This window comes from Talpa occidentalis, unplaced genomic scaffold, assembly GCF_014898055.3.
Source record: "Talpa occidentalis isolate TD23 unplaced genomic scaffold, MPIMG_talOcc4v2.1 talOcc4.8, whole genome shotgun sequence".
Lineage (NCBI taxonomy): Eukaryota > Metazoa > Chordata > Mammalia > Eulipotyphla > Talpidae > Talpa > Talpa occidentalis.
In genome coordinates, this window is record NW_023605194.1 from 62,083,744 (window position 1) to 62,111,237 (window position 27,494).

Sequence of the window (27,494 nt, forward strand, 5' to 3'; positions counted from 1 at the left end):
CTTAGAAGGATTATACCCATGGTCAACTCCACTGAGCAAAAAACATTATAAACACAGAAATGTTGCCCACAGCAACCATTATTAGCCCCATAAAATGATGGCACCCAGGTTGATTGGCCCACAGACCAGTGGTCCAAAGCGGAGAGAGAATCCAGTCCTTTAACTCTTTGTACTTCTCCATCTGAGGTCACAAGGATTATGATGCTTTTCTTAGCATTAGTTCAATCTGGAAAAACTTTAATCTCCGTGCAATATCCAGGGAGCTCTCACCATTCTGAGGAGAGAAAGGAAGTCTAGTTATTTCTCTTCAGTATGGTCAAATATCAATGCAAAGGAACGAGCAAACAAGTTAGACTGACTCTCAGGCTTGGCAAGTTCTAGCAGTAATAGAATAACTTCATTCCTTAATGAGGATGATTAATTTTTCTCTTAACAGCATCAGAAGCAGTTGATTTATTTCCACAAGGTGAACGGTCAAGGTAAAATTGTGCCATTGGAAGGACTGCACACCATGGCCTACAGGTCCTTACCTTATTCTTTTTTAAAAAAAGATTTATTTATTTACACATACAAGAACTAGGGTCCAGGCCAGAGGTGTTGGGGTTGAGAGGATTCACCAGAGACAGAGTGGGGAAGAAAACAGGCGGATTGACTGAAATACACGGCTGAGGGGAGAAGTGGGCAAGTCAGGAGAGAGAGCTTCATAGGATGCGTCTTAACCCCTTGCACCACCAGGAAGGCCCCCCTTACCTTATTCTTTATCATGGGGTCTGCATGGGCTTCAAGTAGCAGAGGGATAAGAGTCTGGTTTTTCATTTCACAGGCGTAATGTAAGGCAGTGCACCCATACTGAAAGACAAAGGGCCGAGGGCTAATCATTGAACACCACATACACGGTAGCATCTGGCTTCTTCACCAAGTATTTCCACTTTCCTAGTGTACAACTAAACAAAAAGTTTGCAAACCATCTATGTGCAATTATATTTCTTGCACTTAAAAAGTCTTTTCTGCCTCACTGTATATATTATGACAGCCCTAAAAGTTATGAATATTATCCTTTCTTATTTTCTATTCCAAACTGAAAAAAAGAAACACAATTTATAAGAACTGATGCTGAATTATCCCCAGGTTTCTTTGTAGAATTCTATATGTCTGGACAATGGCCCTCTTGGCTATGTCAATAACTTTTCCCTTCCAGAGTCTCCATGTGGATATTTTTGCAAATATTGTCCTCTGTTGTTTCTGATCTGAAAAGGCAGCTGGTGCCCATGTGGGTGCACTCATGCACAGGTCAGGGCAGTTCTACAAGGGAGTCTCCCCTACCTGGTTTGTTGTAGCTTATGAGATGCATGAGAGAATAGCACACCTACTCTGTTGGCACTGATTTCAAAAGTAACTAGGGGTCAAAATAAAATTGCGTGCAAAGTTCTGCCTTTCAAAAAGCAGTCAAGCAACCACAGTGTTGATAAGTGAAGAAATGATATCCTTGACTATCAAGCTAACAGAATTAATTCTGGATCTTATTCCACAGAAACTCTTTCACAATTATGGAAATTAATGCTATAATCATTTATTTTTATTAAAATGATGGCATGATAAATGGAAGATAGGGACTGAATTTTTCTATGTGGGATAGAATCCAATTACCCAGGAATACAGTACACTGCATTACTTAGACCTGGAAAATGGCTCTGAATATCTGAATACGGTTTTTGGAAAATGTAAGAAAAAGTATGTGTCTGTGTTGCATTCCCATTCCAGATTCTTACCTACTAAGCCTCTGTTTTCCTTAATTTCTCACCAACAGAAAGTTCTTAACAATTGTTCTTTAATCAAAAAAAGATTATTCCCATGAGCTCTGTGACAGAATACAAATAAGCCTGACTAAAAGCCAGGGGGAAAAAGAGTGAACTAAGTGTAGCTACGTCCTGGGAAACCAAGCAAGCAACTTTAGGATGACAAGTAGCTGCCTGCAAATGGCATTTGGGTATGGTTTTAAAATTATGAGAGATACAAACTTACACAGTCTGCAGCATTAACTTCAACGCCAGCATCAAGTAACATTCGTATAAGGGTCTCATTCTGCTTTGTCTTTGATATCTGTAATAAATGACACAAGCAAGATTTATCTACAAACATTTTCTTCACCTTATGTCTGGACTATTGTAATCAATAGGCTTTGTTTTGACCCCAACATGCCTTTGTGTTCATGTAACTTTCTAAACATTTCCACCATCACCCCACCCTCCATCAATATTGATTAGTTCCCAGAGTGAGGTCCTAGAATAGAAGTATCAGCACCTGGAAACTTGTCCCAAATACCATGCTCTACTGAGGACAGGGTACAGGATTCTGTCTTTTCCTGACTCAAAATCCTCCCGAATCCTGAGAACAAAAGCAAGTTCATTAGCATGGCCTACAACATGCCTTCCACAGAGTTCAGGCTCTACTCATGGCCCCAAGAATGTCATTCCATACCTCCAGCCTCCCCTGCTCTACCACACTGGTCTTTTTTCATCTTTTATTCCCTCCATTCCCACCAGACTCCTTCATTCAGGAGAACAGTTTCACAGAATAGCCCCCTTTTCACCAGTAAATTTATCTTTCCTATCTTTGCCCACAGGCCTCTTCCTCTAAGAAGAGATTCCTCATCCACCCGGTCAGGTGTAACCCCTCTCTTCTTGACTCTACTAATGCTGATCACCTCTCTACACCACCTGCTTTGTGGACATTTTACATGTCTTTCTGTCATCTGATTTATATTCTCCACCACTTTCTAATTCTCATGGGGACAAGGACTATACCTGTATTGGTTGTCCTTGTATCCCTGATACCCAGCTCAGTGTCTGGTGCATAGTAGGTCTACAATCATGTCTTGAATGATTGTGTGAATGAATGAAATTAACTAGGCTCCTAGAAATCCACTTATCCCGCCTGATCCCCTAAAATTCTGGCCACATGCCAACACGAAAGTTGCACCAACATTCTATTGCTTTCGTGTCTTCAGCTCTCCCTCCACATGGGAAAGTCCTGGACTTCCCACCTTTATCATCCTTGAAGTTTCATCTATAATTTTTCTCATGTTACATCTCTGGCATTTCTGAAATGTGTAGCTTCAGTGTCAATAAATAGGGCACTTGTGCTACAGAGTGGCTTCATTGCAATTTGCATTTTCCCCTAGACCTCTAGCTTTTAAACTTTAGACAGCCTTAGAAAGCAAGGTTGTATGTCAACAAATTATGAATGAACCTTGTTAAACATAGTTGTAATTCCTTCCTCATCATCCCTAAAGATATTTGTAAATAAATGACATTCTCTCACCCTTGCCCAAACTACAAATATTCAAATGTTATATACTAAATATACAATTACTCTTTCAAGAACTTTTCACAGATGTAAGTAGATTATGTGCTTATCATTGAACTATAGCTTTCCTGTCCCAAACCCAAGCACCAACATTAATGTTACCATATTTAATTACAGTTCTTCAAATCCTATAACATTTAAATATCCAAGGAGGTAATTACATTTCTTACTGGCAGACTTTGTTCTGGAGCTGACATTAACAGGGACAGCTAACACCCAAGATCTATTAACTACAGTGAGACTGGAGTGTGGTAATTTAACCTGAGTAAATTATGTGTCTGTTTGAGTCATCTCTCAAAGGTGGAACTGGCCACAAGGTCACAAGGGAATCAGATGGAAAAAAATGAATGAGTCAGTGCAAACCTGTCATTCTATTAAAAAAACGAAAACATGAACTTCACCTTCTACTCATAATATGGCTGCATTCCTACACCAACTACATCATTCTTTATTCAACAAAATTACTGCAAATCAAAGATCCATTCAACTGTGAGAAAATCTAGCTTCAAATACTCTACAAAGATCTGGATAAAATTCTCAAGGGTCTGTTTTTAAATTCACAAACAGTTGGATCCTTCAAAATCAGAAATTCAGAAAGATATGTTGTACAAAACAATATTTACCATATCTTATACAAGAGAACTGTTTTTTAATATTCAGGACTTTTGTGCTTCCTTCAAATGATTTGTTTCATTCATTTTTCGAAATAAATACTGAACTTGGGCCTCCCCAGTGGTGCAGCGGTTGAGTGCTGGGCTGCGAAGCAGCCTGCAGCCTCTGCAGTGCCGGTTTGATCCCCAGCCACTAGCGAGGGTCCCACATGGCGCGCAGACCTCTCCTGCCGCCCGCTGCTCCCCTCAGCAGTGTATTTCGTCAGTCTGCCTGCTCTGTTCCCCGCTCTGGCTCTGGTGAATTCTCTCACCCTCCTGCACTTCTGACTGTACCCAGGCTTGTATAAATAAATAAATAAATAAATCTTTTTTAAAGAAAGAAAGAAATACTGCACAGATTATTTTTATATTAATTAACTGTTTTTGCCACCTCTCTTCTTTCTTTACTTCAATCACAGCATTACATGTATGTTGGAAATGTCATTTATAAAATTCAAACAAAGTGTTTATTTTGTTATTATTCCTTTACGCTCACTGGCCTGGCCAACTTGACAAGACAAGTGATGCTATTGAGCCCTGGTCATTGGCCTTTTTTTTTTTTAAGGATTTTTCTATGCATACAAGAAATGGGGCACAGGCCAGAGGTGCAGGAGGTGAGAGGATTCACCAGAGACAGAGTGGGGAGCAGAATAGGCAGACCAAAATTATACTGCTGAGGGGAGCAGCGGGTGAGATAGGAGAGGTCTGCTGTGCCATATGAGCAGCTCCTGGCTGGGGATGGAACTCATGCTGCAGAGGCTGCGGATAGCCTCACAGCGCTGTGCTCAACCCCTTGTGCCACCAGGGAGGCCTCTGTCATTTGCTCTTAACTCTCACAGGTGCTGTACTCACCATGAGGAAATACCCAATGAGCAGGACAGGCATTAAGAGGATAATGAGTAGATAATCAAAGAAGGTAAACCTTTTCTTCACAGCATAATGCAAGCAGGTTCTCTCTTTCTAAAAAAGTAAGAAAAGGATTTTTTTTAATAAAACATTATGTTTCAGATTTCATATTTAGCTTACCATATCAAAATAAAAGTTCGAAAGTCCAAATGTCATCTATAGGTAAAGGCTTTGCTTTTCTCTAGCTAACTCTTATAGGTTACAGAGTTGAAGACATGATGTTCCCCACAGCAAAGTGGACTTGTGGTGAGGACTGACTTTCAAATCTAAAAGACACTGGTGTTTACTTGGTGTTTTATGGTACTTCTGGCCTTCTGGGTTTATGGTACTTGGGGTTCCTCTTCCTGTGGCATATGTCTGATGAATAAGTTCAGATTTCCACTGACCAGAATATTAAACACAGTCCAGTCTAAAGAAAAGGCCAAGGAGAGGGTCACAGAAAAACCAGAGAGGTGAAATGTATATTTTACACATGATCAAAAAATGGATGCTCACACCCATTTTAGTGTTTGAAAAAAAAACACATTGAGATATAAACACAGGACTAAATTCAGTATGAAAAACTACAGTTGCTTCTAGATCATCTATACTGAACTCTGATTTATTTTGTGGTTTGGTCATAGGAAAATCACATGAAAATTTTTCCATGTTCCGACATGCACACAGGCAGTGCTAGAAGACAAACTCCTAGGGACTGTGAGGGTTATAGACTTGGGTGAGGGTGGGTGTGGGAAGGTTCATAATAATAAAACAAGAGTTTTGTTATTTATTTATTTATTTATTTATTATTTCATTATTATGAACAGAAACATGTGCAAATAAGTATAACTGAAAACAGACTCTTGTCATGGAAATACCAACCAGAGCAGTAATAGGGAGAACCAGAGATAAAAGAGAGCTTAACTTCCACTTGGGGGAGGCACTGTTATTCAATAACAATACTTTTTGTATTTCTAATATTATGGTATAATATGTTCTCTTTAAAAATTGTGAAACTATACAAGAAAATAATGGTAGAATTTTAAACACCTGTTATCAAACAGCTCAGAGTTCACTGTGTTTGCATTTTTACTCTATTTCTTCCAGTTTATTTACTGTCTTATTTCAACTTTATCGAGGCAAAATTGATATAATTTTTTAAATATGTGTATGTGGAATTTCATTTTATTTTATGTTTTTTTTTTTTTAAAGATTTATTTATCTATTTATTTATTTATTTATACACTGCTGAGGGGAGTAGTAGGCGAGACAGTAGAGGTTTGCTGTACCATGTGGGTTGCTCCAAGGCTGGCAGGGATTGAACCAGCACTGCAGAGGCTGTGGACAGCTTCACAGCGCTGCGCTCAACCTCTTGCACCACCAGGGAAGCCCTGTATGTGTAATTTTAAAAGGTCAGAAAATATTTCATGAGAAAAATCATCTTACTTTTTTTTAAATTTGTTAGGCATGATTTATATATTTCAAGTGGACATTTAAAGTATCTTAAGATAAAATGCCTTTGAACAGGAGCTTCCTTTCCAGTACTTTGATTCTGACAAGACTTATCTAGAAAACTTACTACTGTGGAAAATGAAGAGTGCTTAAATCCAATGTGGGGGCACAGAGAAGGAGGCCCTGTGGTTTCTCTTTGTGATTAATTGCTCCAGCACTATCCTTCAGGGCTGAGCGAGTTTCATATTTTCTTTAGTTATCATTAGGCCCTGAAACTCTCCTCGGACAACTTTGATGCTATCTGAATCCTGCCATTCTGCTCACACTGACAGGGCTCTTGGGTCCACCACTCCATTAGAACTACTAACTCCAATTTAATTTTTGCTGCAAACTTACAAAGGGGGTGTTCTGGGTATTTGTGTACACATTCTATTTTAAGGCTGTATATTTAGTTTTCATAAAATGTTCTTAAGGGCCAATTGTCATCCCTGTCCATCTTTTGTCATGTCTTCATCATCTTTGAGACCCCAAAGCAGCATCTCCTCCTGCTTTCCAGCCCTCTAGTTCTTCCAACAGTCAGAAATTACAGGACTTTTATTACCCACCCCGTGGTGGCTATCATCTTCCATTGCTATGGCATTTGAGAAAATGGCGTTCTCTACATGCACTGAAGGGAGGAGAAAGGAATCACCACAGCTAGTCACTCTACACTCGTGTGTCGTAGCCTCACCCGGTTTCTGAGGTTCACATCAGCATTTCTTCTTAAAAGGAAGGAAATGATTCTCAGGTGCCCTCGCCGGCAGGCACAGATCAGGGGGGTGTCTCCATTGAAGCCATCTTGAACGTTGACGCAGTTGCTGTCCTCCCTCACCCACCGCCACACCTGGCCAAAGTCGTTCTGATAGGCCGCCTGGCAGATAGGCTGAGAAGAAAAGCAGACTTTGAAATATAGGGAGAATGAAATCACACAAAGAGTACTTACTTAGTATCTTAATATGCAAGAGTTTCCAAATTGTCATGGGTTGGTAAATGGATTTTTGGTCTCAGTTATGTCTAGTCTTAAATCTAGAACAAACATAAATGCATAGGAACCTCACGTGATTTCCTAAATAGCTTGATACACAGAATGATTCCCTGAATGGATAAATGACTGCATAGAAGGATGAAACAGTGCAGATTTGCTCAGTAGGAAACTGGGTGTGGTGTTCATCTCTAGATGAGCCTATCAGAAAGGCAGAATTTCCCCGGAGACAGAACAGGCACATTGGAGAAGTTTAGGGCCGCACTTGACAATGGGACAAGAACCGCATGGCCCCTGTAACTCAGCAACTCAGCACAGTAGACAAAGAATTACAAATTGTGCAGTCAAATGCAATTTTTCATCTTTTTGTTTGTATTCAAAAGCTTATAAGTAGCTCTGCAAAGCTCTGTGGGAGTCTAACAACTAGACCTAAGCAGGCCTCATCTTGACCACTTTCCCTCCCTCGGCTCTCCTTCAGGACTTATCTCCTTCCCTCAATCCCAGGGTTCAGTTTCCTCCAGCAAGGCCCTTCCTGCTCCCTCTGCATAAGCCACTTTCCCTCTCCCTCTTCACCCGGCTAACTTCTAACTCACCCTTCACGTCATAACCTAATTTTCATTTTATCTTATGCTTTCCTGACTCCCGGCACACATCCACAGCAACTGGCCTACCTATAGCTACTTTTTGGATTATTTAAAATTGTATGTTTCCAGCCAGCATGAACCAAGAGGCACTGAAGTTGAACTGAATGAGGAAAGGCACTGAAGCTCCAGATAAACTTCATGTGGGTAGAGAACACATTGTTCAATTCACCGCTGTGTTCCCAGTATATAACACTGTCCTGAACACATGACCTACAAATACCAAGCATTTCTAGACTGACTGTAATTAGACAATGCATTAAAAAAAAAAAAAGCAGTTAGAATAATACCTGGCATGTGGATGGTGCTCAATTTTTAGAAAGAACTACTATTCCTTATTAAATCATCCTGTAAATTGATAACAAAGTCAGATCTCTGCTGTGTGCCGTAGTAATGGGGACGGGGGAGAATCTGTATAAAATATATTATTCTTAACCATATGAAATTTATCTACCAGTTAGGGATATAGAGAACACCCACAAACATGCACAAACTAAACACTACCAGAATAATGATAAAGGAGTAAGGACTAGGACAGACCAGCAGCTGGGACAGACCAGTGCAAAGTTGATGGTACATTTGTTTAATAATCAACTTGGATTCTAACATGGACAAATAGCACAAGAGAACTTTTTAAAGTCGTATTCTGAAGTGACATCCTAAACAAAAGGCAACTCATAAAGCAAATCACTGTACCCACAAAAGAAATGAGTGTGGTTAAAGTGTTGCAGTTTGCAGTCAAAATGTTCAACTACACAAATCACACTTTCTATTACCCTAATGTCTCCCTACTTATTCTCATCACCGTTCTAGCTCAGCAGAATCTGGGGCACCAGCTGGCTGACAGAGAAATGACTGTGGCACGTGAACAAACACACCTGGCATGGTTGGGGGCTGGGGGAAGTGGGGTATAGCTGAAGTTCTGACACTAACTCCCCGGATGACCAAAGATAATTCTCTTCCCCTCAGTATGTCTCACTATCCCCAGTCACAAAATAAAGGTGTGAGTTCCTTTCGGGTATCCTGTTCTTTGCCTATCACACCCTGGACCTGGAGTGCCTCCTTAACCAATACATCTTCCACATCAACTGCCAGGGTATGATTTAGTGTTTTCCAAACACAAATAGTGCTCAAAAATGTTCAGTGAATTGGACCTCCCCTGGTGGCGCAGCGGTTGAGCGCTGGGTTGCTAGGCTGCCCGCAGCCTCTGCAGAGCCAGTTAGATCCCCGGCCACCAGCGAGAGTACCACAAAAAAAAAAAAAAAATGTTCAGTGAATTGCTATTGTTTTAACGGTGATGTCCAGAGAGTAATATTTAAATTATAACTCAAACAAAACTAAATACAAGGCAATGTAGTCATTAACTCTGGATTTTGCCAACTAAACACATTAGAAGCAAAATAATGTTATTAAATTATTTTAATATAAGGACAAAACAAAGTTATTTTGACAAAATATAAAAGGATATAGTCAAAAAGGGGGGAAGGCAATCCTCTACCTTACACAGATTTAGCAACATGAGAAAACTGTGTCATTGTCTTTTTTTGTAATTTCATCACAAACCAGTGAATATTTGCCACTGATCACTATTAATAATGGACTAGTATTTGGGATCTGATGGTCTTCCATGCAGAAGTTGATAAAAGGGAGCTATAGAGTTCATTTTTCTTTTCTTAAATAAATTTTAAAATCATTTTATAACATTTAAAAAATTGGAATATTACTTATAGCAATTTGCCTTTCCAATTTCTCTTTAAAAATTGAAATATTTGACAACACAGGGCCCACATTCTCAAAGGACATCAAATAAATCCCCCTCTGCTTGGGTTCCTCAAAAATCTTCGCTGAAGTGCTAAAACAGGAAGGTGAAAGGTGCACTGTTCTCCTGCCAGAGTCATTCAGTGCTATTGAGTGCTTAATCAGTCCCACCTGAGTAACATCACTTAACATTTTATTTATATTTTATTTTTTTAAAGATTTATTTATTTATTCATGCATACAAGAATCTGGATACAGGCCAGAGGTGAGGGGCGGGGGTTATGAGGATTCACCAGAGACAGGGCAGGGAACAGAACAGGCAGACTGACTGAAATACACTGCTGAGGGGAGCAGCAGGCAAGACAGGAGAGGTCTGCTGCACCACGTGGGTAGCTCTCTGCCTGGGGATGGAACTCGTGCTGCAGTGGCTGCAGATAGATTCACAGGTTGCGTCTTAACCCCTTGCACCACCAGGGAGGCCCACATCACTTAAATCAGCTTTGATCTTACCTTTCAAAGCTTCTAGATTTCCTATATCCTAGACATGGTTTTTGGAAAGTGTCTTCCGGGTTTAGACATAAGTCCTTGAATAGGTTCTATGCTGTTACAAACTCCCGGTGTCCACTAGGGGGCAGCTCAGCGCCATAAAAGCACTGACGACAAACAGGAGGGAAGTCCCCACAGAGAAATACTGGTTGACAGTCTAGAAATGAGAAAAGAGGGGTCAGACCACTTGGGTTGAGGAGAGAGCTGGGTTGTTTGTTTGTTTGTTTGTTTGTTTGGTTTGTTTGGTTTGGTTTGGTTTTTTAAAGATTTACTTCATTTATGCATACAAGAACTGGAGAACAGGCCAAAAGGGCAGGAGGTGAGAGGGTTCACCAGAGACAGAGTGGGCAACAGGCAGACTGAACAAAATACAATGCTGAGGGGAGCAGCGAGCAAGACAGGAGAGGTCTGCTGCGCCATGTGGGCAGCTCCCTGGCCGACCCGGGATCGAACTCGTGCTGCAGAGGCTGTGGACAGCTTCGCAGTGCTGTGCTCAATCCCTTGCACTACCAGCGAGGCCCGAGGAGTTTTTATGAATTCTGTTGTCCTCTGAAGTTTCTGGAACTGGAGGCAACACTGGGTGTATAGGAAACCAGTGGGAAATGACTTCTACGCTCAAAACTCTTCTGTCACTCCTCACTGCCAAAATGCCAACTCATATTATCGTTCATGCCAGGACCATTGCAAAGTAGCCATTAACTGCCCTTACTTCTTGTCTCACCCATCCAACCACCAATCCATCCTCCAAAAACAACAGCTTCACGTCACTTCCCTGCTGAAAATCTTCAATGACGAATAGGATCAGGATTCTGTCCTCAAGCTGCCACACAAAAATCTTCAAATTTCACAAGCCCTGTCTTTCCAATTTCCTCTCCTATGACTACCTTATTGATACCCTTCATCTAAGGAATAAAGGTCCAAAAGTTATCACAGCTTTGTCCCCAACCTGACTGTATGCTACTTGAGGGCAGGCATTGCATCTGTACTTGTTCAACACTGTGTTCCCTGCATCCGGAATATGCCTGACGCAGAGTGGACATTCAATATCTACTTGGTGAGTAAATAAGTGAATAAATAAATTATAATATGAGCTATTTTATTGAATAGCTCAATTTTTTTTCCATTTTACCCTCACAATAATCCTACAGCCTAAGTATATTATTGTCCACATTTTGTACAGGTAAAACTGAGGGAGGTTGTCTTCTTTGCCCAACTGAAAAGTGACATTGCCGTAAAGCAAATCAAAAGGCATGTCTAGAGTGTGTACTTCCTGGCTTGATTTGCTTCAGGCAATTTGAAAAACAGCCTTCAAAATGCCATGTGGCTATGAGACTATACTTGAAATTTTGGGGGATTTCATTTCCACCCATTATTAAGCTACACTATACCGTCTATACTATAAGCTACACTATACCACTATAAGGATACTGCTCTGCCCTGGCCCACTAGTGTCCAAGCCTTCTTGGTCATATATCCAGGTTCCTTCTTGAAACTGACAAAGAATTAGTGACACTTACCAAGAGATAAAGTGGTGGTCAGAGAGGTTATAAGAGAACAGACCATAGTACAAACTCAAAGGAGGGGATGTTTCAAGGAAAAAAGATGGACTTAAGAGAATTAGTGTAAGGAAATATTGGTGGATTTAATAATTAATGACCACCCAGAGATCAATTTTCATAGAGGGATGGGACAAAAGGCAGAATACATGGGTCTGTGAAGAATTAGAGAATGTGACTAAAGGAGAAATTTAGGGTAAATTTGGTGGTGAAAGCAAAGAGCAAGTCCGCAAGTGGGTAGAGGGGGATAGCAGGCTCCAGCCGACAGTCTACACATCCGCAGACAAAGCAGTGGTAAGTGGTTATAAATACAGGCTTTGGAAACAAACTTTCTGGGTTCCAAGCTCAAGTTCACCATTTAACAGTGGTGCATTTGAACAACTTACACTCTTTCTGCTCAGTTTCCTTCTCCATTTAACAATCACATCTTCTTTGTGAGGTCACAGAAAGTATTATGCGTGACTATGTAGGTGAAGCACTCACTCAGGTCTGACTCATAATAAACCCCGAATTAACTTTGCTATACTTATAATTATTAAAACATAATTAGCTCATGAAGATGGGTTATGAAAGAGTAGATTATCATTCCAATGGGCGTAAAGAGATGACATGATAGAGAACAAAAATGGAAACATTTGCCTTCCTAAATAAAACACAATGACATTCTGACTCTAAGACCGAAGTAAGAAAGGAACAACACAAGTAGGATAAACAGAGCTTTACATTGGCTGAGATGTTGCTAGAAAGCTTGTGGTATGGTCTTCCTGCTTTATGTTAATGTGTATTTATTACAGATAAATAAACATAGAGTGCTCAATAAATAGTAATGATGTTTAGATAAATGAATGTGTTAATTACATAGCATACAAGGTTGAGACATGGGTGAAAAGGCTCCTGAGCTCAGTAGGGAAGATTTCTCCATAACAAAGTGATTCTATACAGATGCATAAAGTTGTGAAATGACATGAAGCATCTAGTTGTCAGAACACATTAAAAGCTACAGTGAACCCAACCTTGAATATACAGGTTTGTGACTTTTTTCAGCAAAACTATTGTCTAGAAAGGGTGGAAAAATGAAGGGGGCAAAGAGCAAATGCTAATAAATAGGTCTGTCACATGAGGGATACAGGACAAGAATCATTAGCCATGGAATTCAGACTAAATGGGTACTATTTAGAAACCAATGGTCTTGATGAGAGAGGAGACAAACAGAAACACAGCAGAGGGTTATTATACAGCCAGTACATTGATCTAGTGGGGAAAGTGGTCAGTTACGATGTTCGGATAGAGAACAGAGAAACAAAATTTTAAATGTTAGAAACTCTACAGGATGAGAGTTGAGAGGAGCCACGTAGGAAGGCTGATGTGGAGCAGGAACTTCAAGTAAAGGCTGTGCTGGGGCCTCCCTGGTGGCACAGGGGTTAAAATCTCAGCACTATCAAGCTATCCGCAACTACTGCAGCACTAGTCCGATCCCCGGCCAGGGAACTGATCCACAGCAGCAGACCTCTCCTGTCTCGCCCGATGCTCCCCTCAGCAGTGTATTTCAGTCGATCTGCCTGTTCTGTTCCCCACTTTGTCTCTGGTGAATCCTCTCACCCCTCACACCTCTGGCCTGTACCTTGGTTCTTGTCTGCATAAATATTTAAAAATAATAAAAAAAAAATAAAGGGGTGGGCTGATTGAGGTCACTGAGCATGACCCTAGGGAAGACAAGAAAGGGAAAAGTGTGCATCTGTGAGCAAGGAAGGTGGAAACAGGCCCTGGGATATGGTAGACAATGTGAGAGAGCAGTGCCAGCAAAGACTTCAAGCAACAGATTGATCACTAATAAGGGGTAATAGTGACCAAGGAGTAGAGGCTGAGGTAGAGATCACTATGATATTCAAGTGAAAGCCCTGAGAAAGATAAGACTAAATAGGTAAGCGGGAGATTGAATAGAAGGAGTAAATATTGCCCTGTCTCAATTTCCCCCTCACTGCTTACTATTTCTCACAACCCAACTTCCTTCATGTTACATAAAAGCTAAGTGGGTCTGAAGGAGGAAGTTGGGAAATGGGTTAGGCAGTCAGTTAGGAAGTGGGTGCTCCAAGCCCCTAAGTCCATTTATCAGCCTGACTGAGAAACTCAGTTGGAATGAAGAGGGTGCCCTTCTCTCCAACCTCCAAGACTTAAGTCCATTTATCACTCTGACTAGAGAATAATTCTGGACCAAGAGGGTGTGCCCAACCCAGTAAACTGTGGAAATTCAGGGGCCTCCCTGGTGGTGCAAGGGGTTAAGACACAGCATTATGAAGCTATCCACAGGCACTGCAGCACAAGATCAATTCCTGGCCCTGGGAGCTACCCACATGGCACAGCAGACATCTCCTGATTCACCCACTGCTCCCCTCTGCAGTGTATTTCAGTCAGTCTGCCTGTTCTGTTCCCCACTCTGTCTCTGGTGAATCTTTTCACCTGCCCCCCTAACTCTTTGTCCTGCATCCAAGCTCTTGTATCCATAAATAAATAAATCTTTAAAAAAGAAGAAGAGTGGAAAGTTCAGAACACCAGCACGATAACACAATGCTGATGCAAGTGACCAAAGCTAGTTTTAGGAAGGTAGGCCAGGTAACATGGGCAAACTCAGTGGGTTTTGGCAGCCTAGGAAACCCCTGTGGGCCCAGCCAATCAGCAAAGGACATAACAGGGAAACATGCAACAACCATTATAGCCATGTAAGCACCTACTTCTTACTATCTCAGTGGCTACCCACTTAGGACCCCTCTCCACTCAGAGAAATTTCCTGCCTTTCCTCTCATCTATCAATGAATCTCTTGCTTTTCTGTACTTTAGTCTCAACTTTGAATTCTTTCCTTGCTGAAGATAAGAACCGAGAAGGAGCTCTCCTGGGCTCCTCAGACTCTGGGCTGCTCCAAGCCCTGGTTCAGGTCTAAGACAACCTTTCAAAATGACCCTGTGCCTTTTTTATTTGTTGGAAGGAAGGAATTTCCTAAGAAATTTAAAAATCATAGTATGTGGTTTTACAAAGAAAGATGTGTATTAATTGTACAAATCAAATAAAACATAATAAGCTTTCATTACAGTTCCTGGAGATTCCTTAATTTGAAGATTCAGATAGAAAAATATCTTTCCTTTTCTGAGAAGAGGTTTCACGAGTGCACAAGGCTCTTTACTAGAATCATTTTGCTTCAAAATGTCCAACAAATGCTCCTCAAAATTGTTATGTGCCATTTTAAATGGGTTGAGTTTCTGCATAGAGATGGTAACAAGCAATTTACCAAGTCCCCTCAGCCTCAGGCAGAACTCCATGTGCTCTTTCTCTAGATGGGGAATGAAGGCGAGCCCCCTTCTCTCTAACTCTTAGGGGAAACAAAAGTGAAAAGTGGGTTGGTGGGGCAGGAGAGAAGCTGTGCTTTTAGAGGCATCTGTAATGGTACAAGCAGCTCTGGTGCTTTATATTACTAAGATCATACCTAGTATATTTCTAGCTGTGACAGCTTATGCTTGGAGCTATGCCATACCTGATTATGTCAAAGAATATATGCGGGATATTGTAGTTACTCATCAACCTGCTGAATGTGTCCTGTGGTACCCAGAGACATTGCCCACATTTTAAGGCTGGAAAGGTGAGATAGGAATGGGATAGTGTGGAACTTTAGCACCAAGTTTTTGGTTATTTTTAAAGCCATAAACATGAGAAGACAAAAGTGCACAAATTAAATTTCCAGAGTTTCGAAAGTTCCTTGATTAACATGAGTGTAAAAATTGCAATGTTTCATCATGGTTATACTGTCATTACAAGGAATTGTTTATTTCATCCCTGCAGTCATTTTCAGTCTCACTGTACCCTCAGAATCACAGGGAAACTTTTTTTTTTAAGATTTATTTTATGTATACAAGAGCTGGGGTGTAGGTCAGAGGTGCGGGGGTGGTGAGAGGATTTAACAGAGGGAGAGTGGGGAACAGAACTGGAGGATCCACTGAAATACACTGCCAAGGGGAGCAGCAGTTAAGACAGGAGAGGTCTGCTGTGCCATGTGGGTAGCTCCCTGGCTGGGGATCAAACCATGGTATAGTGACTGGTGATGGCTTGATAGTGCTGAGACTTAAACCCTCATGCCACCAGAGACGCCCAACATGGGAACTTTTAAATAGCACTCATGCCCTAACCTGTTCCCACAGATTCTTATTCAACTGGCTAGCTATGGGGCCTGGGCCAGCATTTTTCAAGTGTCCTAACACTTAGCCAGGATTGAGGACTAGGGTCTAATGACCTAGTTGTCATTCTTTCTGCATTTCAATATCTTCCTTAACTTTACTTCCCCAGCCAGGCCACAGGTGGACCAATATGACTACTAAGAAGAGATTTTCCCCCCTGTACTAAGTACTTGCTGCTACGGAAGTCTAACTTCAGGAAGACCGTATGCAGTCTCTCGTTAGGGAGATTGGACTTGAAATGAAAACATTTCAGGGACCATATAATTCTTGCTGCAGGCAGGGGGGGGAGCAAGTGGGTTTCTTGGACATGAATCATGACGAATTCTGTGTGTGATACAATTTGAAAGGCATCAGGGGGAAAACAGGTGGTTCACAGGGAAGAGTGAGGAGATTGGCCAGAAAGAGAGGCAAGGGCATGTGGACCAATAGTGGTTGCCCAGAAAAAGGAATGGGACTTTGAAAACCAGGCAAGAATCACAACTGCCTCACTCTCTAAGAAATGGGGGATATTGAACACAATGTCAGTAGTGATCAATGCAATTTTAATAAAAATAAAGCATGATGATGGGCTAAAAAGTACCTGGGCAAGGACATGCTCACTTTATATTGAGTGACTGGGGCAGTTATCTCGGAGGAGGTGACACATGGGTGGATGCACGTTTTGATTTAAAAGGACACCAGCCACACATCCCAAGCTAGAATGTCATGAGCAAAGATGAGAACAGATGACATTGGGGAAAAAAGTTAGTTCATCAGTGGGCTCCAATAATCCTGTTTCTGTGTTTCTATCTTCTCTCCAGACATGCTTTTGGAGAAAGTAACTGTGGGCCTGGTAACACTGTACCTCTTTATACCTCGGGCTCCCCCAGGTGAGTTATCACTGTGCCTTTAAATGTGGCATGACCTTTCAGAAGGGACTAAATGTCATCTATAAAATTTTCACTGGTTGTAACCCTATTAGTCTATGGTAATTCTTGGTTCTTTAATTGCTGCTGCTGCTTTAATTGTCTAGTGTTTTCCTCTGCCATCAATGGGAATATAGCACTGTGTGGATGTTGGTGACAACCAACATGAGGAGCATACCATTTCATTGGCCAAAGTCTTTGCAGCTCTAAAATGTGTACACTGGGGGCTCCCTGGTGACGCAGCGGTTAAAATTTCAGTCCTATCAAGCTATTAGCAGCCACTGCAGCTAGTTCAATCCCCTGCAAGGGAGATGACCCACATGGCACAGCACACCTCTCCTGATTCCCCTTCTGCTCCCTTCAGCAGTATATTTTAGTAGATCTGCCCGTACTGCTCCCCACTCTGTTTCTGGTGAATCTTCTCACTCCCCTTCCCCCCACACACGCCTCTGGCCTACACCCCAGTTCTTGTATGCATAAATTTAAGAAATCTTAAATAAATAAAATGTGTACCTTAAATCTTAAATAAATAAAATGTATACCCCCACCCTTTAGTACCTAGGGAGTCAAGGGCACTGACCTCTACACACTTGAGGAACTGAGTAGAATTTATATTTGACTCTCTATAAACTCAAGTTAGTAAGGACTCAACAAACTGACATCCAAGGTAGAGGGAATATGTAAATGTGGAAGCCTGGATTAAGAAAAATCTGTATAGAAATGAACGTTCCCAACTCTACTTTCTAAAGACAGACAATGGAAGGATGTATAGGATGTCACATGGCTCAAATTGACCAGAGAAATTATCTCATCTCTCCCTGTGCCCATCAGCCAGGACATCTCTTAAAGTATTAGGAATTAACTCAGACGTATAATCTTTAGAAAAAGAATTCACTTGAGATTGATAGTTTCTTCCCATGTCTCATCACCTTTATATTCATAAATCTGTATTCTCATTATTCTATTTGACAGACACTTTTGAGCATCTACTCCTACTCCTTACTAGGTACTATTATAGTCAGAGGATATAAAAGGAAATAAGACACTGTGGAGACATCTGGGGGAGGGGACACAGGAATGCAGCTCTCAGAAGAGTCTGGGGCAGGGCTAACCCTTTGGAGATGTCTGCAAATGGATGATATTTATAATCATGGGGAAGAGTGAGTTCATCGGGGGAGAGAATGCAGAGGGATGGTAGGACATTAGGTCATTCATTATTGGAAGGCACAGCTTTGTCAGAAAAATTAGGGAATTTTATAGAATAATCTCTTAAGCATCTCTGTCTGGAGCTTATAACACTCAATATGCAGAACATCCTTATCCAAAGGAGAATTTATTTTAATACAACCTTCCTTTATTCTAGAAATAAAAACTTAGGGAGTTCCAGTTTCTATATATGAAGTTAGCTAATCAATACATAATGTGATAAATGAGGAGAACTTGAGTTTGAGACTTAAACAATGATGAGCATACAAAATACCTTGCAATCCATGTTCTGTTTCTTTGAAAGCATGGCAGGGGGATGTATACTGGCTAAGAAACTGTCTTTTAGTCTCAGAAAGATCTGAATTCAAATCTTAGCTCCACTAATATGAAGAAGAAATAAGAGGGGGAAGAAAATCACCAAACAAACTTTTTCTAAGGCAAGAAAATGAATCATGTAATTTAAATATACATCTTACATGATAAACTAAGACTTCTTTTCATGTAGTTGCATATGTATACTGCAATAGCAAATTATTTTTGCTAAACAAATTGAAGGTTTTCTTTTAATGAACTGAAAAAATTCCACTTTTTTTTAATGCATAGTTTATTTTGAATTTTTTCATTGCACTTCCTTGTGTTTAGAATAAAGTCACAGGGCCTCCCGTGGTGGTGCAGCACTTGAGCGCTGGGCTGTGAAGCTGCCTGCAGCCTCTGCAGCACTGGTTCGATCCCTGGCCGCTGGGTGAGGGTCCCACATGGCACGACAGACCTCTCCTGCTGTGCCCACTGCTCCCCTCAGCAGTGTATTTCGTCAGTCTGCCTGTTCTGTTTCCCATTCTGGCTCTGGTGAATTCTCTCACCCTCCCGCACTTCTGACTGTACCCAGTGCTTGTATAAATAAATAAATAAATCTTTAGAAAAAAAAGTTAAAAAAAATAGAATAAAGTCACAACTTCTCATCTTGACCCACAAGACCTTTGTGATGGGTCCCTGACACATCTCCAGCAATAGCTCCCAACTTCCCATTGCCTCCTGGGCACTAGGACTGTCCATCAAGCAATGTTGCCCCAGTATGGGGAGGACCACATTACACCAACATACTAAACTGACATTAAATTGGCTGGCATATTGTGATAATGAAAAGCTGTGGTTAACTGTGTGTGTCTCCAAATTCTGTGTAGATAATGCACCACTCACAGCCTGCATTTAGAGGCGCTGCTTTCACTACTGAGCCTTTCATACTTACCCCATTCAATTTCCAGGAAGCCCATCTTTTCATGCTGTAGATTCTCCAAACATATATTCCATATATAATTAGATTTTTATATATTATGTATATTTATACCCAACCATACCAACTTACACGCTCTCTCTTTATACTATTGCTTCTTTGAGTTATCTTTTCATTTTTTATAATTTTATGTGTATTTTCATTCCATTATTTCCTCCAAGAAGTTAGAGTCTACTTATCTTTTTTATTTTATTGAGGTAACATGGGTTTATAACACTGTGTATGATTTAGGGGAACAGGTTGACACCTGCTTAGATGTATGTCACCACGCCACAACCACTGGGTATGAGGTTCATTTTCATTTCTCACTATATACCAGGAGCTAGCATGTAACTAGAATATAGTATGTGATCAATAAATAATGCTAATTAAATAAATGGATGAATAACTGAATATGTATAAATTTTCAGTTCTCATTTCTGTTGATGTATTGAAGTTGTCATCTCCTTTTGGAAATGACACTTTCCTTTTATCATTTGTAAAATTATTTACACTATGCAAGGAAAGAATTAAGACATTAATTTGAATGGAAGCCCTTTACTGCTTTTTTGTGTGTAGAATGCCTAAAATTTGCTAGAAGGTCAATGTATAAAAGAGGGAGTGAGGGAGCAGGAGAGAGAGAGAGAGAGTGCAATTGAGATTACAAGGGAAACTTGTTTTTCCGTTGTGTTTGCCTTTTCTTTTCCTGAGTCATGGAACGACACAATGCAAAATGCTGAACTCAAACTCACCTAGTTCTCCTGTTTTATAGTATCATAATTGTGAACCAGAGAGAGGTTGACGATTACCTAAGTCCCACAGATTTCTGGCACAATCATAAATAAATCCGAGATATTCTTGACTTCCAGTTCAGTTGTCTTCCCATTAGCCACAATTATTCCAGTCTCCTCTGAATGAGTGTGTGTGTGTGTATGTGTGTGTGTGTGTGTCCCTCTACTCGTAGATAACCTCTAGAGTAGTTTTTCTCAAAGTTTAAAGGGATACATTATTATGATAGAATTTTCAAGAAACTCCTTTTTGGGCTTATTTTCGTAATTGACAGGGTCAATATTCTGCATATCTTTCTTTTTCTCAATTTTTGTAATGTTTGCAGGGCAACATTTCTCTTGACAATCTGAGTAGAATGTAACTCACTGGACTTTGAATTTAGTTTACCCCATTATCTTCACTAAGGGAAAATGGGGAAGAGTACTGACAGAACAGAAGAGTGATTAAGACCAACTCTTCTTTAAAATATGACTTCCCTGTTAAGATAGGAAGAAATAAATGAACTAATCATGTTTATCGGTAATATAACAAGAATTGCTCTGAGTATATAAACATAGGTCTTTATCTTTAAAGGTAATTAGGATAACATCCCAGTCACTGGTCCCTAGCCAGTAAACACTTCAGCTGCATAACTCTAGGCAAATTACATAAACTAGTTTTGACTCAGTTTTTTTTTTATTTATAAAATAAGAATAATAGTGATTCTCTTATGTGATTATTATATTAAATTATTTAACATACATACATACATGCATACATACATACATGAAGTCGTTGGTATAGGATACCGGATATAACAAGCTTAATTAAATGTGTGTTGTTACTGTGTATATTATGAGCAAATAAGTTTCATAAGGATTTAAACGAATGTACCTTTTCAAAAAATCCATTCTCGATTGCTATGCTTGATTATTCCAAAGCTAAATTCTCACTGACCTCTGACATGTCCTCCCTCAATAGCAGATTTTAAGTCCAACTCTGGGGTGCTCACTCATTCTCTCCTTCTTTCTTAAGGATGTATATTGTATAACCATTAGCAATACAGAGCAGTGAATAATAGCAGACTATGCACCTCCAAATTTGCCTATTAGCATAATTACCATTTTGAGCTGAAGGCAATTAAGAAGAAGCAGATGCAAGGGAAGCTCTCTGTACTATTCCTACTTAGCTGAAAGCAGGATATAAATTTATAAGATGCTCTCCCTCTCTTGTCTACCAGGAAAGATCAAATCACCCTTGTCGGTAAAGATGTGGCATAAAAGGAATCTACATGACAAAATTTACTAACTAGTCTTTATTTTCCATTAGATTCCCCCACACTCTGCCTTCCATTCAATTTACCACCATAAAAATACAAATTCCTTTTCCTTTATCTCATCACCTCTCTAAATATTTCTCATTCTTTGGTTAAGATGCTATGAGTCCAAGCTCTAACCACCTCCTTTGAGTTTTCACAAGTACTCCCATGTGAATGTACAATGTATGTGTTTAAAAAAATAAATCTGTCTGTTTTTTCTCTGTTAATCTCTCTGTTTTCAGTCTAATTTACAATACCCATCAATGAATGTCAGAGAAGAAGAGACTGGAAAAATTGTGACTAATGGGAAGGGCATTGAACTGCAAGTCAAGAACATCTAGAGTTTATTTATGATTCTTAAGACACACCAAAAGCAGTATTAAGTGGGAAATATATATCAATGTGGGCCAATATTTAGAAATAAGAAAAAGCTCAAATAAATAATCTAACCTTACATCTGAAGGAACCAGAAAAAGAACAAGCAAAACCAAAAGACCATTGTAGGAACAATAATAAGAATTAGAGAAGAAATAAACTAAAAAAATAATAAAAAGCACAGTCTGTAAGATCAATGAAACCAAAAGCTGGAACTTTGAAAAAAATAATAGATAAATATCTAATGAGCTCACAAAGAAAATTAAAAATAAAACTAATAAAAATGGAAATAGAAATGAAAGGAAAGTCACAACAGATATCTCAGAAAAACAAAGCATCATAAAAGAAAAATATGAATATCTATGTTACAATAAATTGAAAAACCTAGGACAAATGGACAAATTCTTACAACCTTCACACCAAATCATGAAGAAATAGAAAACCTCAACAGACCAATTATAACCAAGGTCATCAAAATTCTCCCAAAAAACAAAAGCCCGGGACCAGATGGTTTCACTACAGAAGTCAACCACACCTTTAAAGATATTTATTTATCTGATATTTACTCTTCTCAAACTCTTCCACAAAGTTGAGAAAGCAGGAATACTTTCAAGCACATTTTAGCAGGTCAACATAACACTGATACCAAAAGCAGAGAAGGACAGCAAACAAAAAGAAAACTACAAACTAATATTTCTGATGAACATAGATGCACAAATCCTCTACAAAATCTTAGCAAACCAATTTAGCAATTAACTGAAAGAATTATACATCATGACCAAGTGGGATTTGTTCCAGAGACACAAAATTGGTTGAACATTCTAAAAATCAGTTGATGTGATTCACCACATCAATGAAAGGAAAGATCAAAATCATTAGATCATGTCAATAAATGCATTTGATAAGATTCAACATTCATTGATAAAACCTTCCCCAAAATGGGGGTAAAAGAAACACCCTTAAACGTAATAAAGGCCATAGATGACAACCCCAAAACTTTTATCATTCTCAACAGAAAGAAACTGAAAAATTTTACTCTAGGTTCAGGTACAAGATAAGGATGTCCACTATCACCACTACTATTCAAAATAGTATTGGAAGCTCTATTTCAAGCAATAAAGCAAGAGAAAGCTGTATAGGCAATCTAAATTGGGAAAGATAAAGTAAAACTATCCCATTTTCAGATGACATGATAATATATATAGAAAATTAATTCTAATGGCTACTAAAACAAATGGCAGGCCACAAAATTAATTTAAAAAAATAAATCACATTCCCATGTGCAAAGAACAAACTTGAAGAGAAAGAAATCAAGAGAATAATACCATTTATCATCACATTAAATACTTAGGAATAATCTTAATATAGGAGGTGAAGGACATATACAGTAAAAAGTATAATACATTGTTAAAAGAAATAGAAAACACAAAAATAGAAAGATATTCTCTGATCATGGGTTGGAATAATTAACATTGTTACAATGGCCATCTTACCTAGAATAATATACAGATTCGATGGAATCCTTATCAAAGTTTCAATAGCATTCTTCAATGAAATAGCACAAATAATAATAATAATTAAAGCTTATATGCAACCCCAAAGTCCACAAAGAAGCAAAGCAATCCTGACAAAAAAGATAAAGAATGGCAGTATCATATGGATAGACTTCAAACTATACTGCAAAGTTATAGTAAACAAAACAGTATGACATTAGGCTAGATCTAGATACAGAGACCACCTAAAATAGAATTGAGAGTCCAAAAATAAACCCAAACTTTTACAATTGGTGGTGGGAAAACTGAACAGCCATGTGCAAAAGAATGAAATTAGATCACTATCTCACACAATATACAAAAATTAACATGGCTTAAAGACTAAGATGTAAGATCTGAAACCATAAAACATATAGAAAAAAACATAGGCAAAGTACTCCACTACATTGTCATCAGGAATATCTTGGGAGTTGCAACTCCAATAGCAAGGAAAACAAAAGCTAAAATAAACACATGGAATATAAAACTTAAAAACATCTGCACAGTGAAAGAAATGATCACCCAAGTGAATAGGAGGTTATATTTGCACATCATATATCTGACAAGGGGCTAATAGCCAAGATGTACAAAGAATTCATATGACTAACACAAGAGCAACAACAAAAACCCATCCAATCAAAAAAAAAAAGCAGAACTAATACATACTTCTCCAAAGAAGACATACAGAGAATCAACAGGAACAGGAAAAATGTTCATCATTTGTCATCAGTAAATGAAATCAAAACAATAGTGAGACTTGCTTATGTCAAAATCCAAAAAGAACAAGTGTTGGCAAAGACGTGGAGAAATAGCAACCCTCATACACTGTTGGTGGTAATGTAAGCTGGTTCAGTGCCTATGAAAAATCTATATGGAGGTTTCTCAAAATATTAAAAACAGAGCTACCACATGATCTAGCAATTCTACTCCTGTGTAGGTATCTACCTGAAAAATGCAAAACACTATTTAGAAGGGATATATGCATTCATGTGTTCAGTGTAGAACTACTTAACAAAGTTATGGAAACAACTTAAGTGCCCAATGTCATGTAAGTGGACTAAGAAGACACACACACACATACACACACACACACACACACACACACACACACATACCCTAGAATACTATGCTGTTATAAACAAGGATGAACTGTTTCCATTGACAATATAGATGAAACTAGAAGGATTATGCTAAATGAAATTAGTTAGAAGGAGAAAGACAAATAACAGATGATTACACTCATATGTGGATTATAGAGAAACAAAACAAAGGATCAAAAAATAAAAAACAAGCTCTAGAAATTTGACTGTAAAAATGAGGCTACCAGAGGAGGAAAGGAAGGATGAGAACAAAGTGTAGATTATGGTGGACAACTTGAGTGCCTTGCTAGTGGGTGTGGAGTGGTAACATACATCTGAAGATGTGTAATCCCATACCTCTGAATAAAACAGTTTTGTAAACCAATGTTACCTCAGTGAAAAATAATTAATTAATTAATCAATTAATTTAATGAACTAATCTGTACATTAAAAGTGGAGTTTTCTACAAAGTGAACAGTAGAATTTTACTAAGAGGTTAAGTTGAAACTTCAAGGCAGTGTAGGTCCATAAAATAGGGCATGATTGGGTGTTTCTTATCCTCTTACTACAATATTTAGTGTTACATATTAATTATACCTAGAAAACAGAAAATAACTGGTGCAGGACAAATGAGAGATTGGCCTATGACAGGTGAATAGGTTATGTTTGAATATTTAAGATATTACCTAAGAGCTTTGACTTTAAAATTATAGATAAGAGTTACATAGAGCACCACATCCCATAACTATAAGGGTAAGACCACGCTGGGTTTTATTTTCTGAATTCACAGGTAACTCCCAAAAGTGACCACAACAAGAAACAAGGAAATTTATCTCCCAATCTAAGAGAACCCATTTCTTTTCAGCATTTTTCATCATCCACTGCTCAAGTCAGATTATTCTAATCCTGGATGCTTAACAATATGGTGGTAGTCAAGAAATCAAGAAGGGGGAGATTCAGTAAATTGTGAAATTATATGTCAGAAAGGTAGAAAACTGTTTTTTTTTTTTTTTTTCATGAAATGACTAAAACTGTCCAGGTACCTCATATTGCTGATTCTAGATTAAACAGACATGCAGGCAGAATCAAGTAGAAGGCCTCAAAATTATTCCACTTGGATTAGTGTGTTATATAACAACAATACCTTAGACTATCTTTGATTCAATTTCAACTATGAGCTTTGAATTATCTCTAAGTTTTTTGGAAAGTTACGATTTTCTTAGAAATTGAGATAATAGCATGTTTTTAAATACCATCGTAAATTCCAATTTGGCTTGTCCTCAATATATCTGAAAGGTGGAAATACTTACCCTACCTCTGGGGATTCTGCATTGATACATAGAAGTAACTCAGCATGTCTTGCTTTGCCCTGCCTTGACTCAATCACTTGCAAAAGCAACAACTAACAAGCTTTTTTAATATAGTTATTCTCAGGACCTTGACTATAGCCAGGCCTCTTACAGTGTGGTCCACAAGGACCTGAAAATCATAATAACCTGAGGCTCCATGCAGACCTATAGGATAATAACCTGCATTTGAACAAGATCTTCAGTTAAGCTCTATCGACATTAAAATTTGAAAAGTGCAAGGCTAGAACAGTGTTTCTCTCCTAGAGTGGTAAACTGATAACCTATCTCAGAGTCACCAAGAATACTCTCCTAAAAAGTAATTTTCTGGACCTGACCACAAGTAGAGTGAAGCTGCATTTTTTTTCTTTTTTTTAGTTTTTATATTCCCCATACAATTGCAACCCTCTTATTTTGACCCCAACCCCTCCTTTCCCCACCCCCTCCAGCTGCATTTTTAACAAGTTCCTCTCTCTGACACTTGGTCACTCTCTAGTTTGAAAATTAGCAGTGTAGTGTTTTTTAGTGACTTCATTTATATATACATGAGCTCTTCATGAGACTAAAGTCCCTGAGTAAGACATATTCAGAATTGTAAACTAATCAGAGAACACATTGAATATAAACACGCACAGACACACACACCACACACACACTCATGAATTTAAAATAACTGCAAAAAGAAAAACTCCCTTTAATATCAGAACCACCCTAAGTAGTTCTGTTGAGCATCTGCAATGAAATGAAGACTAACCTGTTGTATTAGAGAGGAGAGGAAGTTAAGGGAGAGGAGAGGGAGTAGTAAATTATGAATAATGATGACATCACACTTCTGCTCTGGTTTAAAACATCACTCTCTCATATTCCTTGGAAATATTATCAAAAATCTATTTGATTCTAATAGTTTACTTTCAATACAGGAGAAAGAATTTTTGTATCCACCAGATGTGAAAAGAAAAATATCAAAATATCAAAAATATATGGGTGTTAACCCTATTCTGTATGGAAAAGTCTTTATTAATGATTATTAGAGGTGAATTTCCTCTCAAATGTCAAGTAAAGTTACTCTGTATTCTATATATTCTAATGCTAAAAAAAAACCAAAAAGCTAGTCTATCTTTTGTGTGTTTACAAAATCCTGTAATTTGGTACCAGATCCACTTTTCCTCTGGACGTCAAACATCAGAAAAACACCACTCAAATTCATTTTGCAAAATGCAAATTATCCCTGAAAAGATTTGGACATCTGGCTAACATTTTAGAACTACAAAATAATTTGCCATAAGATATTAAAAATATCAAAAAAAGATTAGCACACAGGAGTAAGACTTAATGTTCACACATAACGTGAAGCAGAAGAAATAGAGACATACTGACAGCAAAAGGAAATTACCTTTGAAAAGAAGGAGCAACGTTTAATACCTTTGAAATCTTACTCTCAGAAAGGTACATACCTCAGAGTACAGAATTCCCATGCTGTTCCTTCAGATGGTTACTTCACCACTACAGCCTTTTGAACCTGCTGGAGGTGTTACTGATTAACATCCAAGTCCTTCCCAAAGAGAGAAAAGTACCTAAAACCCAAGGCAGTGCAAGTTC

General features: G+C 38.8%; 1 protein-coding gene and 1 pseudogene across 1 annotated transcript; both read right to left on the reverse strand.

The window, feature by feature from the left end:
• On the reverse strand, window positions 1-27,494 carry ANKRD22 (ankyrin repeat domain 22). The gene is made up of 6 exons (XM_037496640.1): window positions 27,350-27,494; window positions 7,084-7,275; window positions 4,869-4,976; window positions 2,023-2,100; window positions 751-849; window positions 1-274 (listed from the first exon to the last, which is right to left on the reverse strand). The coding sequence occupies exons 1-6, from the start codon at window positions 27,368-27,370 to the stop codon at window positions 197-199; spliced, it is 576 nt and encodes a 191-aa protein (XP_037352537.1). The 5' UTR covers window positions 27,371-27,494; the 3' UTR covers window positions 1-196.
• On the reverse strand, window positions 6,556-6,975 carry LOC119233934 (ubiquitin-conjugating enzyme E2 variant 1-like; annotated as a pseudogene).